The sequence below is a fragment of the Camelus ferus genome, chromosome 1 (genome assembly GCF_009834535.1).
Source record: "Camelus ferus isolate YT-003-E chromosome 1, BCGSAC_Cfer_1.0, whole genome shotgun sequence".
Lineage (NCBI taxonomy): Eukaryota > Metazoa > Chordata > Mammalia > Artiodactyla > Camelidae > Camelus > Camelus ferus.
Window position 1 is genome coordinate 60,441,321 of NC_045696.1, and position 17,492 is coordinate 60,458,812.

At 32.9% G+C, this 17,492-nt stretch overlaps 1 protein-coding gene across 5 annotated transcripts in view; it reads right to left on the reverse strand.

Annotated features, from left to right (window-relative positions):
- Positions 1-17,492, reverse strand: part of ZNF148 (zinc finger protein 148) — a 106,479-nt gene that overhangs the window by 20,010 nt on the left and 68,977 nt on the right. For all 5 annotated transcript variants that reach the window (XM_032480853.1, XM_032480856.1, XM_032480854.1 and 2 more), the window contains 2 exons: positions 10,974-11,097; positions 9,584-9,667 (listed from right to left, as the gene is read on the reverse strand). In XM_032480853.1, coding sequence (XP_032336744.1) covers positions 9,584-9,667; positions 10,974-11,097 — 208 coding nt within the window. The remainder of the gene's footprint in view (positions 1-9,583; positions 9,668-10,973; positions 11,098-17,492) is intronic.

Genomic DNA, 17,492 nt, shown 5'->3' on the forward strand with positions numbered 1-17,492 from the left:
ATGAATCTGATAAATTACATTCTACATATAATTAAAATAAATATAAGTCACATGCTAAAATATTTTCCAAAGGTAATTTATTTTCCATATGATGTAAGTTAATTTCTTTTAGTGCTTCAGTTTGGTACTAAACATGGATTTATAAGAAATACACAGTTTAAGCAGTTTTTTAGGTAAGAGATGTTATATAAGAACACTGTATTACCTACTGAATATAAAAAATATTCATACTGTTCTTTGAAACATATAATAAAACTTCTGCTCTATACTTAATAGGCAGAAAATAAAGCCTAATATTCTTGGCAAATTTTTGTGTTTGGATTTCTGCATATTTCAGAAAACACATTAATGTAAAATTCATTATCATTTACTTTTTATTTTACATTACAGTTAGAAATATGAAGTTAATATTATATATAAAATAAAATTAAGTGCAGTATTATCTTGGAAAATATCAAGAAGTCTTTGAAGAAAACAATGGTTTTCTATCAATTAGAAAAAACAAGTCTATGAGAGAAAAAATAACAAATTACATATCTGATATATAAATAAACATATGAGGAGTACTCAAAACTCAACAATAAGAAAGCAATCTATTTCTTTTCAAATGGAGAAAGGAACTGAAGAGGCACTTTACACCCCTTCCGTCAAAATTTGATACATACACACAGATGGCAAATAAGCACATGAGAAGATGCTTAACATAGCTGGTCCTTAGGGAAACATAAATTAAAACCATAATGAGATGCTAGTGCACACCTATTAGAATGGCCAAAATAAAGAAATGTGACAATGTTACACACCGGTGATGATGCAGTTTCAACTGGAACTCTCATAAGTTACTATGGGAATGCAAAATGGTACAATCATTTTGGAAAAAAGTTTTGTAGTTTCTTATAAAATTAAATATTCACTTAACATGTGACCCAGCAATTCCACTCCTAGGTAGTTTCCCAAGTGATGTGAAAATACGTTCACAAAAAAAGCTGTATACAAATTTTTATAACAAATGGTTATGGAAGCTTTATTCGTAAACACCAAAAACTAGTAACAACCCAAATATACCTTAAGTAAGGAATGGAGGCATCAACTACGATATATTCATACAAAAGAATACTGATCAACAATAAAAAAAATTTAATTACCCATCCATCAACAATAGGAATGGAAAAAGCCAGATTCAAAAGGTTATATACCATATGATTCAATTTATATAATATTCTAGAAGAGGCAAAACTAAAGAGACAGAAAAAAATATCAGTGTTTGCCACAGGTTGGGAGTGGGGGAGAGGCTGACCTGAAAACTGCAGGGGAATTTTGGAGAGCAACAGAACTGGTCTGTATCTTCACTGTGATGATGGTGGGTTACACAAATTTATGCTTATATTTTTATATACATAGTATATGTATACATAGTATATGCCCTAAAAATGATAAATCTTATTACATGTAAATTATGTATAATTTAAAATAATGAAAATGTATAATGTATAATTTAAAATAATGAAAAAAAATCTGAAGCTAACAAAACATACTGCCCTTAAGATGAAAAAAATAATCTCAAACTATATACATATCTACACAAAATACTAGAAAAATCCTCAGCTATTTTGCAAAATGAAACACTATTAGCCCATCATCCTCCAAAAAATCAAAATTTTCCAACTTACAGGTGAATAGATATGATACTCGGAACTTATTAAAATTTTCATTGATTGTTCCTGTTTTCTCAGTGAAAGAAGAAGCAGTAATCAGCTGAAAGTGAGAAGGTAGGAGGAAATGTTGGAGATTTACAGAAAGGAGAAAGTAAGAAATATCTGTTTGGGAGAAAGGTTGGCAAGCTTTATCTGTAAAAGATAAGACAGTAAATATTTTAGTCTTTGAAGATCATACAATTTCTGTCACAATTACTCAACTCTGCTATTACAGGGAGAAAACAGCCATAGCCTTTACGTAAAGGAATGGGTATGGCTATGTTCCAACAGAATTTTTAATTACAGTAACAGGTAGCAGGTGGAACTAGTCCATGGGTTGAAATATGGACCCTGTTTAGATGTGGCAGGATGAACAGACTAAGGAAACAAATAAATCCTAGTAGGCATTAAGGGCCTACTTAAAATTTAAAGTGACCCTAATTCAGTAAAACTTTTATTCTGGCGATAGAAAGGGTTAAATATCCCAAATGGGACTGCATCAAACTAAAAAGCTTTTGTACAGCAAAGGAAACCAGCAACAAAACGAAAAGGCCACCCACTGAATGGGAGAAGATATTTGCAAATGATATATCTGACAGGAGGTTAATACCCCAAATATACAAAGATCTCACACAACTCAACATCGAAAAAGAAAAAACAAACCAACCAGATTTTAAAATGGGCAAAAGTCCTGAATAGACATTTTTTCAAAAAAGACACAAAGGTAGTCAAGAGACACATGAAAAGATACTCATCATCACAAATCATCAGGGAAATTCAAATCAAAACCGCAATGAGGTATCACCTCACACCTATCAGAATGGCTATTATCAAAGGACAAGAAATAAGTGTTCGTGAGGATGCGACAAAAAGGGAAACTTAACGCACCGTCAGTGGGCATGTAGATTGGTGTAGCCACTATGGAAAAGTGTGATGGTTTCTCAAAAAAAATTAAAACTAGAGTTACCATATGATCCAGAAATTCCACTTCTGAGTATCTTTCCAAAGGAAATGAAAACACTAGTAATTTGAGAAGATATACACAACCCTATGTCCACTGCAGCATTAACAGCACCCTCAAATGTCTCCCGGCCAGTCCCTAATATTTATGTCCATGGCTTCTGCGTATGGGAAACCCCTGCATTTGTCACTGAATCCTAACACTTTAAAATAGTATCTTTTCTAGGTTCCAGGCTCCCATGAATCCATCGTCCATTTCTCCCTAATTCTCATATAAAAAATAAAATATCTTAATAACAGGGATATTTTTCCTATAGGAATAAAGTTAAGACTTTCTCAAGACTCTGGAGTTACAGCTGATCAGACTCCATGTCTCTCTCTTCTATCCAATGATAAAGAACTAAAAGCTAGATGAAGTAGGCAAGAATATATCCAAGTGATTTTTAAAAATGAAGAGTTTCTCCATTATATAAGCATGACAGGCCTATACAGAATACTACTGTTATTCAAACAATAGCAATAAACATGTTGTTTTTTTGTGTTGGTATTCATTTTATTTTTTCACAATCGCATTTGTCTTTTTAACTTTTAAATAATCAATCTACAATCTGGTCAATTCTCTAAGGTAATTAAGAGTTGACCAAATATATTTTCTGGAATAATTAAAAATGCACACTGGAAGCATTCATTCTTTCAACACCCTTAGAAAGTCAAAATCAAAATAGATAATGAAATGTAGGTAAGGAAGAATCAGTTAGGCCTTAAAAAATGTAGAGGGATAAAAATACATGAGGGATAAAAAAATCAAGAAACTTAATTTGTCTATCAGCTTTTTTACACAGCTGTGACAGGAGACCACTCAGCGTTCTCCAGGAAATAAAGAGTAGGAAGCACTTGTATCAATGACAAATTACGCAAACAGCATAAAAGCAGATTTGGGAGATAAAGCTGGATAGATAAGTAACCACCTAGTACTACATTAGGATGTCAGTCCTATAACCTACATCTGCTTCGTAACAGTGTCATGAAGTTAAGACTTTCTCCAAAAGATCTACAGAAAAGCAAAACAAGCTACAAAATATGTAGAAGCTGTTATTATGATTGTGGCTTCTTTCAAAGAATGTTAAGATACTCTCATGAAATTCAAAGATGGGCTGAAAATGATGACATTTTAGGCATTTTTTAAAAATAGAAACTCTTCAGAGATAACATCTAAAAATCTTATAAGTACCCAGAAAAATAATGAATGACCTTCATAAGTAAATTTAGACTGTCCTAAATGTTTTAAATACAATTGCATCATGACTGAGTCCAAATCAGACAGTACATTTTGACAGCCACTCTTCCACCAAAGGTCCAAATAAAATATATGAATTCTGAGCCTAAGTGTCATTAAAAGTGAGTCAGTGAAATGAAAAACTTGATCAAAAAATTTTTAAAATGTGTTGTCAGCCGATTCAGGTATCTGAAACGTAATGAATTAAGATCTGAAAGGCATGAATGTTGGTCATCCACTCAACTGGGTTCTGGAATAACAAGCAGTAGTTGTCAAAACGGCAGCTTTAATTTGGAGAAAACTGAAGCTCCCTAAGTGTTTAAGTTCAAGGAAGTATTGAGTATTTTTCCAGAAGAAAACGGTGTCAAAGGATGTGTAAAACAAACCATCAGATCTAGACTAACTGTCTTAATGCTTCACCTTCTGTAGAATGTAAAATAATTTGGGGGCAGGTGGGGAGGATGCAGGGAAGAAGTCATATTAAAGAAGACAAACTAATAAGTGAAAGAGTAGAGAAACTTACCTTGCTAGACTAACCACAATTTCTAAAGTAATTAAAAATGGTTAAAAAAAAAAAAAAAAGAAAGACCAAAACACCAAAAATGAGAAACTGCTGCCAGAAGTAACATTTAAAAAAACTAGACAGTTCTACGTGTGAAGTTAAATTTGGGGAGTCCTTTTTCAGCTCTTTTTCTGAAAATCAGTTCACCCCATACTGCTCAGAAATAAAGAGAATCAAAGTCCTGAAAACATAATTTTCTTTGTTTCACTGTAATAGTGGTTTCCAAGTTTTGCCTACTTCTCATGAACTGGTCAAAACTGAAGTAATATTATATTCAATGAAGCTTCACAATGTTGTTTTATTTGTTTAAAAACATTTTTTAATATTTAAAAGTAAACCTTAATAAATGTGCAATTATCTGAATAAATTATAATTTTTCACATTAGTTATAGTTAACAAAAAGTAACACATTTGCCAAATTTCTACTTTTCTTCACAAAACAGTAATATTCCTCCAACATGGCAGTTAAATGCACTAGTATTTTAGAATACTTACAGGATAAATTTGACACCATTTTGTTTGGCATCAAAGCTTGACAATGTAATTCTAAAACTGAGCTTTCTAGTCTTACTCCTCATTCCCACTCTACCCACCCCTTTCTGGTCATTTACAGGTTGTTCATCTTGCCTTTATTCACTCCATACCAGGTGGAATTTGCTTTTACTCCTACATACACAGACTTCATCTCAAACGGGCATACCTCACTGCCCATAAGCCATAAAGCCAGGTCCAGGAGTGGCTAAGCGCTTACCTGAACAAAATAAAAACCTTAACAGAAACAGAATTAAAACCAAAAGTTTTTGTCAGCTCAAAACTATCTTCGTGCTTGATCTACTCTTTCAGTAGCATTGTTAATGGCATGAACTCTGAGGACCTAAACTGTGTCATTAACTGGCTGTGTGCATTGCGGCAGACTACTTAATCATTTTGACCCTGTTTCCTTATGTTTGGGGAAAAAAAAAAAGGAATAATAGTACCCTCCTGGAAGGACTGCTGTGATGATACAGATAACTTATTTACTGTGTTTAGTACAGTGCTTCGCAGAAAACAGGAATTAATAAATCTATTTGACAGTATTATGTTTATGATAACGATGACTTTTAGGAATTTCTAGCTTTTTAACTATCCTGAAGTACCTGCCTCCTTCTGGTTCTTTTAAACTAGTATATCTGACACACCGCTTGGCCTGTTATCCAGTATCTGCCTGATTTTTAACCTGCTGCTCTGTGTGTTTCTGAATTGATCATCTGTGTATCTGTCTATCTATCCTTCCTCAAAGATTCCCAACTTGAGTACAGCCCAGATTTTTCTCCTGGTCCTGGTTTCCACCGCGTTTTTGCTCTTGTTCCTATGATGACATTTGACTGCCATGTAACACATTAAGTCAAGCTCACAGGGCCACCCATCTGAATCCTCACTCATCTATTTCATCTGAATCCTAAAGCACAGGTTGTCTGCATTACTTGTATAGAATTTGTCAAATTTTGAGTCACATTAGTCACATGTTCATCATTTAATAATTATACATAAAGAATGAGACCCCTTCAAAAGATTCCCAATTTGTTAAACTAGAGACTTGTCAAAACAAATGGTAAATATTTTTTTCCTAACTACAGACACTATAAACTACAAAGAACATTTTATATGACTTGAGGAGGGATACTCACACACACAAAATACATACACTTAATTGCAAACCATGCAACTTTCATTATTAAAGCCTCTGATTCTTTATATTTCATTTCTAAGGTATACTGTTTAAACAGAGTTAATTTTCTGGATGATTTCTCCCATACACCCTCCCCACAAATACCTTTAAAAAGTGATGGTATAGCTTACATATACACATATATATGTACGTATGTATGATTTCTTTTAGATCTTTACTGAAATGTTTTGTTAAACAGTGTTAAGCTTTTTATATGTTTATGTTACCATGTTTTTTAATGTGAATTATTAACAGTTCTGGAGAGAAAAAAAAATCTGGTTTCTGAAAGCTTTGTTAAACCAGAGAATGTCAGTCACAGCAATCTGTACTTCCCTGCTTAACCTTTCTTGGCAAGCTCGGTCCATGCCAGTGCTGTCTGGCTTCAGCAATCACAACGCCAGGAGCTCAGACCGCAGGCAACATTTTCAGTAGCCTAAACAGTATTCAGTTTCTTCTCTTCACAAATAAGACTTTAACTAGGTCTGTAACATTTCCTTTTAATAAGACTTCTCTATTATAACTAATAAACCATAAGTCAGGGCTTCAAAATAATGAGAGGAAAACTATTTTTGTTAATAACTGAACCATACTGAAGGAAATACAAAGTGTTGAACAAACTTAATCAAGGGTAAATCAACATTCTCTCTGACTTCACCCCACTAGCCCAACTGGTTTAGAAAATAGTAATAATGCTGTTATTCAGCTATTTAACATGGTTGTGAACAAAAGTCATAGTCAAAAGGAAGGGAAGATCAACACATATTTCAAGCATGAAGAATGCTAACTTAGAAGACAGGTTTTCCAGTGTTTCTTGCTACATTTGTATATATAAAACTATATATTCAAGAACTAAAGCCTTAAAAAAGAACTTTGTGGGGAAAGAAACCTAATGAATATGTATAATTCTGAATGACTTGGTTTGTTTTCAAAATCTCTTTTATTTTAGGGAGGAAAATCATTTTGTAAAAACTTCCCTATACATAGAAACGATTTCATAACATTTTTACTAATGAGATAAAAAACAGATTATGAAAACTGCCACAACTATAAAAAACAACCATAACTTGCTGTAATAGTCAGAATATTAGAATAGGTATTCTGTGGCTTACTATTTAAAGGAATTCAGAAAATTAATATAAAATTAAATACTGAAAATTGTACATAAGTCCTTTACTCCTCGAACCCTCCCCATGGCAGTAAGACTGGCATTTCCTGAGAGTAAAATGGTGACAAAGTAACTAGAAAAGAACATAACTGGAGAGATGTCATTCTAACATTTATTCTATGTATGCATTTGAAAATGCAAAGGAAAAGGCATCTTAGATAAAGACATCTGATCACAAAGTAAATCTGCCAGTGACAATGAATGTCTAACCATGGTATGTATCTTAGCAGTAATTCTGACCCTAAACAAAACGATCAATTAGGACTATTATCTTCAACTTTGGCTTCAAGTCCTCACCTTATCTCCTATATCCCCAAACATACTCTAAGTAAAGGATCTATCTACAACACATTCACAAAAGATACAAATCTCCAATAATTGCCAAAAATGCAATCCCAAGGATATCTGCATTTTGACCATTTCAGTGCCTTAGGCTAAAGGAATAAAGCTTTAATAAGAATTTCAGGGATCAGCCTCAGTACTCTCCCTTAAAAATGACATTTCTAGGCTAGCCCAAATTTAGCAAACAATTAAGTAATAACCTGTCCAGGCCGAGTTTAAAATTTTTCTGTTTGAAAACCAAATCAAGCTGTTTCTAGTTCTTAAAAGGCAGGGAAGACTTCTTTACTGGTAACGAGAGCAGCCAAGCAGGTACTGATTTTTAACCATGTTACAACTGGAACAGAGAACAGGTTTGGGGGCTGGAAGACTGGAACTGACAGTATAATGAGACCCAGAAGGATGAGGGATGGTATAAGGAAAACAGAGCTTGCAAGTAACTAGTAATTCTCACCACACAACCTTTGAGGATCAGGGGATAGGTGAGATTACCTTCTTGACAATTTAAAAATGGATAAACATATGCAAAATCTTTTTTACTGTCGTATAACTATTTCAATGCATTCTTCTAAATTAAGAGCCTACAGAGAAAGCCTTGACATGGGAAAACTTTAGGACACTATCCCCCTCCAAAAATAAAAGCCATTTAAAACATCAGAAAAAGAACAGTAAGGACAAAATAATAAATGATGGAGGATATATATGTGGCTCTAAATATATATTCCCAGATCAGTATAGCTTATAAGTATCTTGATAACAAGACAAAAATACCTTACTTATCTTCAAACAGTCTATAAAAAGAATCAAGAACAATGAAGCAAATAGAACATTAAAGCGTACAGATGTGCCATACAGTTGAAGTTTTATGTAGGAGACCAGCCACTTTCATGCTTGTTTGTTAGGGGCAAAGAAAATCAAGGAAAGTTATCAGGCAGAAAAGCTTGCTTCTTCTACATGACAAACTGTCCAAGAATCCCCTTTCATAGGTACTGCAGGTACCATGAGAACACATCTAAATAACAATGGGCAGGTACTTGCCTGACCTCTTAATACAGAGAAAAATGAAAAACTTTAATATTTTCAATATTCATATATTATCACCATCATTTTCAATTCTATTTAAATGTAAGAATGAAAGTTACACAACTCTGCTTTTTATTCCATCACAAAAAAGTAAAACACTGGAAAAAAATTCTAAAGAAATACTTCTCAACACACTTAAGAGATGTCAAAAGTCAACAGCTTACTAAATGAAGGTTACATTTAAAATCTGGTTTACGTTTGTTAAAAAAAATAGAATAAATGCAAATAAATGTTTGTTCTAAAATGAGGCTTAACTCTTTAAAGTATGCGTTCCTTTATAGTGATCTTCAAAACTATCTGTTTCTAAATCCTTAACAACTTGACTGAAAACATGGCTTTCCAATTTATAAGATTATGACTCTCTTGATATAGTAAACTATATACATGATAACATATACATGAAACAGTAAAGGGAGAAAAAGTGGTATTGCTATCTTAGGACTCAGGCATTTTGCTTCCTCCCCCTGACTAATTACTGTGAATGATAATTTTATCTAGTATCAACTTGTTAAACATTTAAGGAAACAGCTATTTCACAAAAACTTCCTTTTGTCACTTTAAACATATTTTAAGTAATTATGAAACTCTATTTCAAAGTAATTAGGCTTGCACATTAAGTCAAGTCTTAACAATTAACACTGATTTACTGAAGGAAGAAAAAAGATGAGCTGTGATAAATACTCTTTAAGAAACAAAACTGATCAAAGTGGCAACAAGTTGTTGCTACTTATTAAAAATTCTTCCCTATATTTGAAATGGTAATTTTAACAACCCTAGTAAGGGTGGCAACACTCACCAGTATGAATCTTCTCATGTCTCTGTAGCAGGTACTTCTGTATGAAACGCATGTCACATTGACTACATTGAAATGGTTTTTCACCTTAAAATAATTTCACATCCACAAATTAGTTCTGGATAAAACAGTTTATAGCTACTATTTCTGAGGAAAGAGAAATCTTACAAGTCCAAATTCTGAAAAATTCCAGTTATCTATACAATTTTTTATACTGTTCATTAACTTAACAGAATTTTATTTCTTCTCAATTTTCCCCCCAAGTTTTAAAAATTCACTTTTTCACAACCACACAAAAAATGAGATTAAATATGATCTATATTCTTCAAGGGGGAAAAAAAGTATATAAAGAAAACAACTTAAAATAGAATTTGAAAATCACATGGCTAGAAAAGACTCCACAGGTTATCAAGTGTGTCTTAAACATCCCTTCTTCCTTTTTATCTGGAAGGGGATCCACCCACCTTGTTCTTCCCAGCTAGACATCACTTTATGCCCTTTCATTTATTTTCTCCAGAATCTTCAGAACTTACTAAACATCCCCTTTAAAAAATAATCCTGTCTCTTCAAACGTTCCCTCTCTGCTGGAGCCTTTCCTTTTAAAGAAAGTACTCTCTGGTCTACTCTACGCAAAGAATCTTCCCAGATACCCTAACACTCTTGCCTTATTACTCCCTCCCCTTCCTTTTACCACACTTTCTTAAAATAGTCCATCCTATGTCTCAAATTCTTCACCACCTATTTGTGCCACCCCTTACATTCTGCTTCCTTAAAAGCTACTAGTGATACCTTGCTATTTATTCTAATGTTTTTTCTCTATCTTCCTGGAAGGTTATGCTACTGCTGATCATACCCTCGTTGGAATACTCTCTTCTTTTGGCTTCTGGGACACTGAATTTTCCCAGTTCATCAAATCAACCTGTTACTCTGTCCTCCTCCCAACCCCTTAACTCAACATACATGTCTAGTATGTTTCTCCAAAGATCTCTTAATTAGTTTTTAGTTCTGCTCTCCACAACTTCACATTCTTAATTATCCTTTTTTATATTTGATTCCCAAACTCATTATTTCAAACTCCATCTGGACGTCTTGCATAGAAAAATAAATGTTGACAGGCTTTTAACAGTTCATTCTTTAACAATTTCTCTAGCTAAAAAGAACACATTAAGCCAAATAAGTGTCCAATTAAGACTAATTAATTTTGCACATCCATGCTAATTGTTTTCTCATTAAAGTTTTTCCTGGTTTCTTTCTGACATCCTGGTCTATAAAATTTCTAATTCGAAATGCTAGGTTAGCTACAGTCTTAGAAATGAATGATATTTACACAATGATGAAAATAGCAAAGATAGTAATTTTGAGGGCCATAAGCCCACTTTAATTCAAGAAATACCTGTATGAATGAAGACATGTCTCTGTAAGTGATAGTTCGTTCTAAAGGCAGCATTGCAGTGCTCACAAACATGAGATTTAGGGGTTTTCAAACCAAGTGATCCATCCTCATTTATTGTAAGGATCTGGTTTAAAAAAAAAAAAAGGCAAAACAAGAGAAAGAAATTTTGAAAGTGTAATAGTAATTTATAAAAAAGATAATACCTTTTAATGCAAACAATGGTCACTAGAGATTATGAAATATTTTTTCCTAAGTAATCTTATACAGGCTATTAGAATAACGTTATCACTAACTGTAAGAAAGTACAATATGACTCAGAAGGGGTAAAAGTCACTAATGAAACTCTGGAAGTTGGTTAAATAAGATCTCAGCACTCTGCCCACTCCTCTCCAAAGCTGATGTCTAATCAAGTCCCTCATTCTCTGCTAGGGTGAGTATAGCATTGTTTTCAATTTCAAATTATCACAAATGCAGGACAAAAGTCTTGTTTTAGATACGTAGTAAATGTCAATCAGTATAGGACTGATTAAATAAATTACGAAAAACGAACACAATTTAGTATCATGTGGTTGTAAAATAAAATGAGAAAGCTCTCTATATACTTATACAGAAAGAGCTCCAAGATTTATTAAGTTAAAAAAGCAAAGTTTAGAATCTAGTATATAATTTTGCTAATTTTTGTATACAAGAGAGTATATATAGGAATATATTTGTTTGCATATGCATAAAAACTATTTGAGAGGGATACACATAAAATGTATATAACCTCAGTTGTGATGTCCAGGGAACTTGGCAGATAGGAGATATGGTGGGAGAGAGACTCTACCCTGTACATACTTAGAACATTTTTCTGAACCATATAAATGCTTACCTGTTACATTTTCCTTTTCCTTTTTTCTTAAAGAAGAAAAAGAGAAAACTAAGTTTTCAAGTCATCCTACGACAGAATTTGGAGCCTGGTTCAGTTTAGGACCTCTAAGGTTATTCTACGACTACTAAACTATTATTAAGCATATTCCTTACTAAATTAGAGAAAATATGAGGGAGAAGACAAGTGACAATGACTGATCAACCTTTATCTGCCTGTGCTTCCGAGGTTGAGAGTATCTTGGGCCAGGTCTAGACAGTGCTAGAAAGAAGCTCACCTTTGGGCTTCATTTATTCCAATTTATCAACGTGCAACATTAAACTGCCTCTCTCACCAGACATGTGGCAAAGAGAAAATAACAAATGATTCCTTTTTTTCTTCATTGAGAGAAGAAAGATGACAGAATATGATGTGAAAATAAGAAGCAAAGAAAACTAGGAGGTAAGATCAGGAGGAGTACGGTAAGTGAGAGGGTAACAATACTGGAGGTGGAAGCACACAGAGTGGGAGCAAAAAAACTATGCCCTACAGATGCTAGAAAAATCCAGTAAACATCTTAAAAAATACAAAGGCCTGTGGAAACTGATTAGGGTCTGTAAATACACAACTATGACCCTCTTCTTAAACCTAGAAAGGGGAGTAGGTAAGGGAAAGGGGCTTCAATTAAAAAAAATTTTTTTTTCTTCAATTCAGAAAGACAATTCAGCCTATGCTGTATGTAAATCAATGGTAATTATTATGCAAATTATACAGGGTATGTGGGTTCTGGGCAACCTGCCAGTGTGGTCAACAATGCTTCAAAGTCTATGCACCAAAGTCACAGAGGGAAACATTTGGCAGGAGAATGTAAGTGGGTGTCACAGCTTCCTGAAGAGAGTCACTGAGAAAAGAAAGTTTCATCTCTGGCCAATCTAAAATTTTTTCAACCCCTCCACTTCAGAAAATAATATTCAAGTTAACACTGCGCAAAACAAACAAAAAAAGCAAAAACTCTTTTAAAATATGATTCAAAATATTTCTAATATAAAACAAGTAAGAAAAAGATGTTAAACATTTTATACAAAACAGAATAAAAACAAGATAGCATCAGGTATTTTTTTACATATGTTGATAACAAACAACATCCAAGTGCCAAAAACCATGACAGCTCAATAGCTTTCTGCGGCATAGCAACTTCAAGGAAAGGCTTTGTAAGGAACAAATCCAGCCCAAGTTACTTAATGTGAAACGGATGTAATCCTTGACTGTACAAAGCCCTTTCATGAAGAGTTAAGGAGTTCTAGGTCATTGCTTTCTGGCACTGGAGGTAATGCTGCCTTTCATTGTAGATTCAAGCCTCAACTCAAGGTGGATTTTATGGATAAAACGGTCAACACTGACTTGTTAGAATAAGCAAATTAAAACACCTAGCATATTTACAAGTTCAAAGACAGAAAAATCAAATCAGTGGACACTTTATATGCAATTTTTCTTTTCTTAGGGCAGGGTAACACACATCTTTTACCAAAGACACAGAATAAAATTATTTTATCTCAGAAGAGCACCAGTGGCTCTTGCAATTTGTAATCTGTTTTAAATAGAACTGACATATTTTCTGTTTTATTCACCACTATCACCCCAGTACCCAAAATGCTATCTGGAACATAGTGAGACTCTGTAAATGTTGATACAGCTGCCTACTATCCATACCAAACATCCTCACAGTTTACCACTTTATTCTTTATAAAAATTTTTGCATAGAGTGGTAGTTTCAATTTTTTTCTTAATTCACTAAGTAGCAACATAGTGAAATGGGTATGGAAAGAACAAAGCCCCTTGGTGGAACAAAAATGGCTCATTAATGCAGGTAAAATTACCTTCCTTAATATAGACTTGGCTTCTTTTTCTGTTCACATCCTTTCCAGATCTTTTAGTAAAAGGTGATCTATCAGTTAAGTGTGTTTGCCTTAGAGATTAGTGGTCTTACTTGCTACGAGTACCATAAAATATTTTTGCTTTTCTTTTTCCCTTCAACATATGAACATTATTAGAACTGAAGAATTTGAAATTTTAAAGTTTAAGTCCTAAGTCGTCTGCTATAATATCTCCACATGATTTGACTCCTGTTATTCCTACTTTTGGAGAAATATATTATATTATAAAGATCATGCAATCAGGCTTTATCAAGAGTGGAGAAATTAGTAATCATCTAAATAATACTCAACACACTTGATTTTTTTCCCCTTAACTGTTTTATAAATTTAAAATAGAATTTTTCAGTAAAAAATTTCAATACCAAATGGAACTCTTCAATTAATCTGCTTTCTTAACCTCACAGTCCATTCATAGATAGATATATAGATAGATAGATATAGATTTATTTAAATAATATGCCAATTTTCATCCAGCCAAGCACTAAGCTCTGCCTATTCAATTCAGAGATTTTTTGACTCCTCAAGGATCACTGCCACCGGATAACTGAAACCTGACACCCTTCAGTGAGAAAGTTTTGCTCTCTTAAAAGGCAGACATGATTTTCCCCATTTTACACCATAGACACTAGTATTACTGAATTTATTAAAGTATATATTAAACCAATGATTACAAGTTTTATCACACATTCTTAAGGCAATCAAAATCAACTTTTAAACCACCGAAACCCAAAAAACAATTTAGAGGAGATAGTTTAAATTTCTTACCTATTACGAGTTGTTTTATTGCAACTTGGGGTGGGGAGTGAGATCTTCTAAAATTCCCTTCACTCTCCAAATTCAACTAGAAATGGACATACAGTGCAACCCCAAAGACATACAACAAAATAAGTAGCCCAGAGCAATAGCCACTTCAGTATCTTAACCATCATAGTTATTGCTAATGCCCCACTCTCACAGTGTCACTTTCTTCCATTCTTCATGATTTTTTACTGTCCCAATACTTGATTTTACATATTAGCAAATTTCATTTTTAAATGGCAAGCTTTTCAGCATCAGGACATGAAATTTACTGTATCATAAGCATGGTATATATAACATGGTATACAGATAACTGATTTTCAGCATAATGACTCTGAGCTTTAGGAAAGGTTATTTCTCTCGTATTTCCTGAATACTAGGCAAAGAAGTATGTCATGCTTTTTAAAAGAAAGAATTACACATCCATATGTTTTTTAAAGTTAGGTTTTGGTTCTGTGGAAAAGTTATTTACCCAGAATGCATAATTCCCTGGGGAAATGAGATAAATAAAATACGAACACATTCTTTTACTAATTTTCTTCATTTTTCTCTTAAGTACTGTTTCATATTTCCATCCCCAGTCTTATAATCAGTTATTCACCTTAAAGCCTCTCCTTCCACCATGAAGTTAGCATGTAGGAGAAAGTATGACAAACAGCTATACTATATTTCTCTCCTCCTTTTTAATTAAGTTTTCCTCATTTTGAATCATTCGATTTAGAATCTTTTTGATATCAAAATCACGAATCTTTTCTGGAAATAAATGATGTATATAATAAATTGCTGGGAAAGGATTCTCTATATAATTCATAATCTATTTGATCTGTGAAATATACTCTTCCTTCTTGAGTTCAGCATAACCTTGAATAATTAATTTCTACTCAGATCATCTATAGTGTTATTAACAAAAAACCCAGTTCCTTTTTCAGCACCTGATAAGAGATCTGGCATATAACAGGCAATTATTTGCTGAGAGAATGAAAAAGGAGATCATTTCAGAATAAGGAGAAGTAGGTAATTAAAAAGCACCCTGCTCTATACCATTGAATTACTAAGGAGTGTGAAAAGACCTATAAAATGCATATCATATTGGATTAAGATAGTATCGTTATATTTCACTAAAAAGGATTCTTAGATTTCAACAATGTTATCTCAACAATCTGCATAAAATCCTTCTGTGGTAGAAAACATTTCCTAATTCACAGGTAACAGGCCAGGACAATTTAAAACCACTTGTTTTTGTTATTCTCACACCTCTGTCTGCCATATATTACTTCTAGTCATTTCACCTTCCTAAGAATTCCCTAAAAAAGACTGCCCCAACACATTTTCTTATATACAGTATACTTAGAATAGGCCAACTCTTTCATCGAGCAACTAGATAGATATATTAATACTTAAATAATACCCTTAGAAATATCATAATACATTATAAATAAGTTTAACTAGCTCAAATTAGACAAGCAAAAATGACAAACTGTAAAAATCTGATCTGTATTTAGAAACACCTAGAACATACAAAGATTCCAAATAACATCCTACTAGAAGATAATACTCTGACTTTCAGTCAGAATTTTAGAATACATTACATTCAAGAATAGTATCAGAAAAACATGGCAATAAAATACCAAGGAAAATATACAACATATATATATATATATATATATATATATATAATGTTGTTTTTAAAGACTTGTAATAGATTTCCCACAGACCAGCAGTGAATGCAAAATATCATTTATCACAATTTTATAAGTTATTTCCCTCAAAACCTGGTATTGTTCTATATATAAAGAACTTGATTTATTCATTATATGTATCACTGAGAAAGATATTAACCCCAAGAAAAGAAAGGGAAGAATGGAAGGAGGGAGGGGGAGGTGGATAAAGGGATTGCACAAAACATGAAATATAAAATGTCAGTAATTATGACAAAAAACAAGTCTTAGTACGATCAATAACCAAAGAAATTAAATTTAAACTATAATGAGATACCAATCTTAAGTTACAAAAAAGCAAAGTTTCATACTCAAAGCTGGTTAGAGTATGGACAGCACCATCTTAGAACCACTGCAGGTAGCAATGTAATTGATACAACACTTCTGGAAGGAGTAACATTAACAAGAAACCTTTTATTATATTATTTATTTATTTAAAGAAATCTTTTTAAAACTTCATGCCCTTTGATTCAGCAGTGCATAAAGACCCATACACAAATATTTTAAGTGAAGCATGATTTAAAATGAAGGCAAAGAGAAAACAAATTTTCAACAACATAGCAATCATTGAATATAATGTGATAGTCAAAAAAAAATACATTATGCAGCTAATAAAATATGAAAAAAAATCTTCAGTAACATTAAAAGCAACTTATACATACTTTAAGTTACAAATTGAGAAATTCAATCTACCTATACAAATTTGAAGACAGAAGGGAATATGGCAGAAAATTAAGGTATTTACCTCTAGGAAATGTGATTATGGGTTATTTTAGTTTTTCAAAATTTTCTATAGAAGCCATCCTTATATATTCCAAAAGCAGTGGTATGCTGGTAAATGTTTAACAAGAGTTTAAAGAGTCAGAGGGTAGGGTTGCTGATTTCCATGGTTTAAATATTCTCACCATGGCTAATTTTAAGCTACCAATGGTTTGATTTAGTACCAGCTTGTAAAATTCCTGAAAACTTACCAATTGGCTCTGGCAAGCTAGCACAAACTGGGTTCAGCACACCACTAAGTCCAAAAGTAATACAAAATATATAAATAATGCTAGTGATGATGATTTAAATCACAAAAGCAAAAACAAGTAGCCCTCAAAATAAAAAAGTCATGCTAAGTGATCTTTTTAAAAAGACTTCTTCACTATATGAGGGAAGAAAACAAAAGAGAAAAATAACTATAAAGACGTAAATACATTACACAGAGTTCAGAGACTTCCTA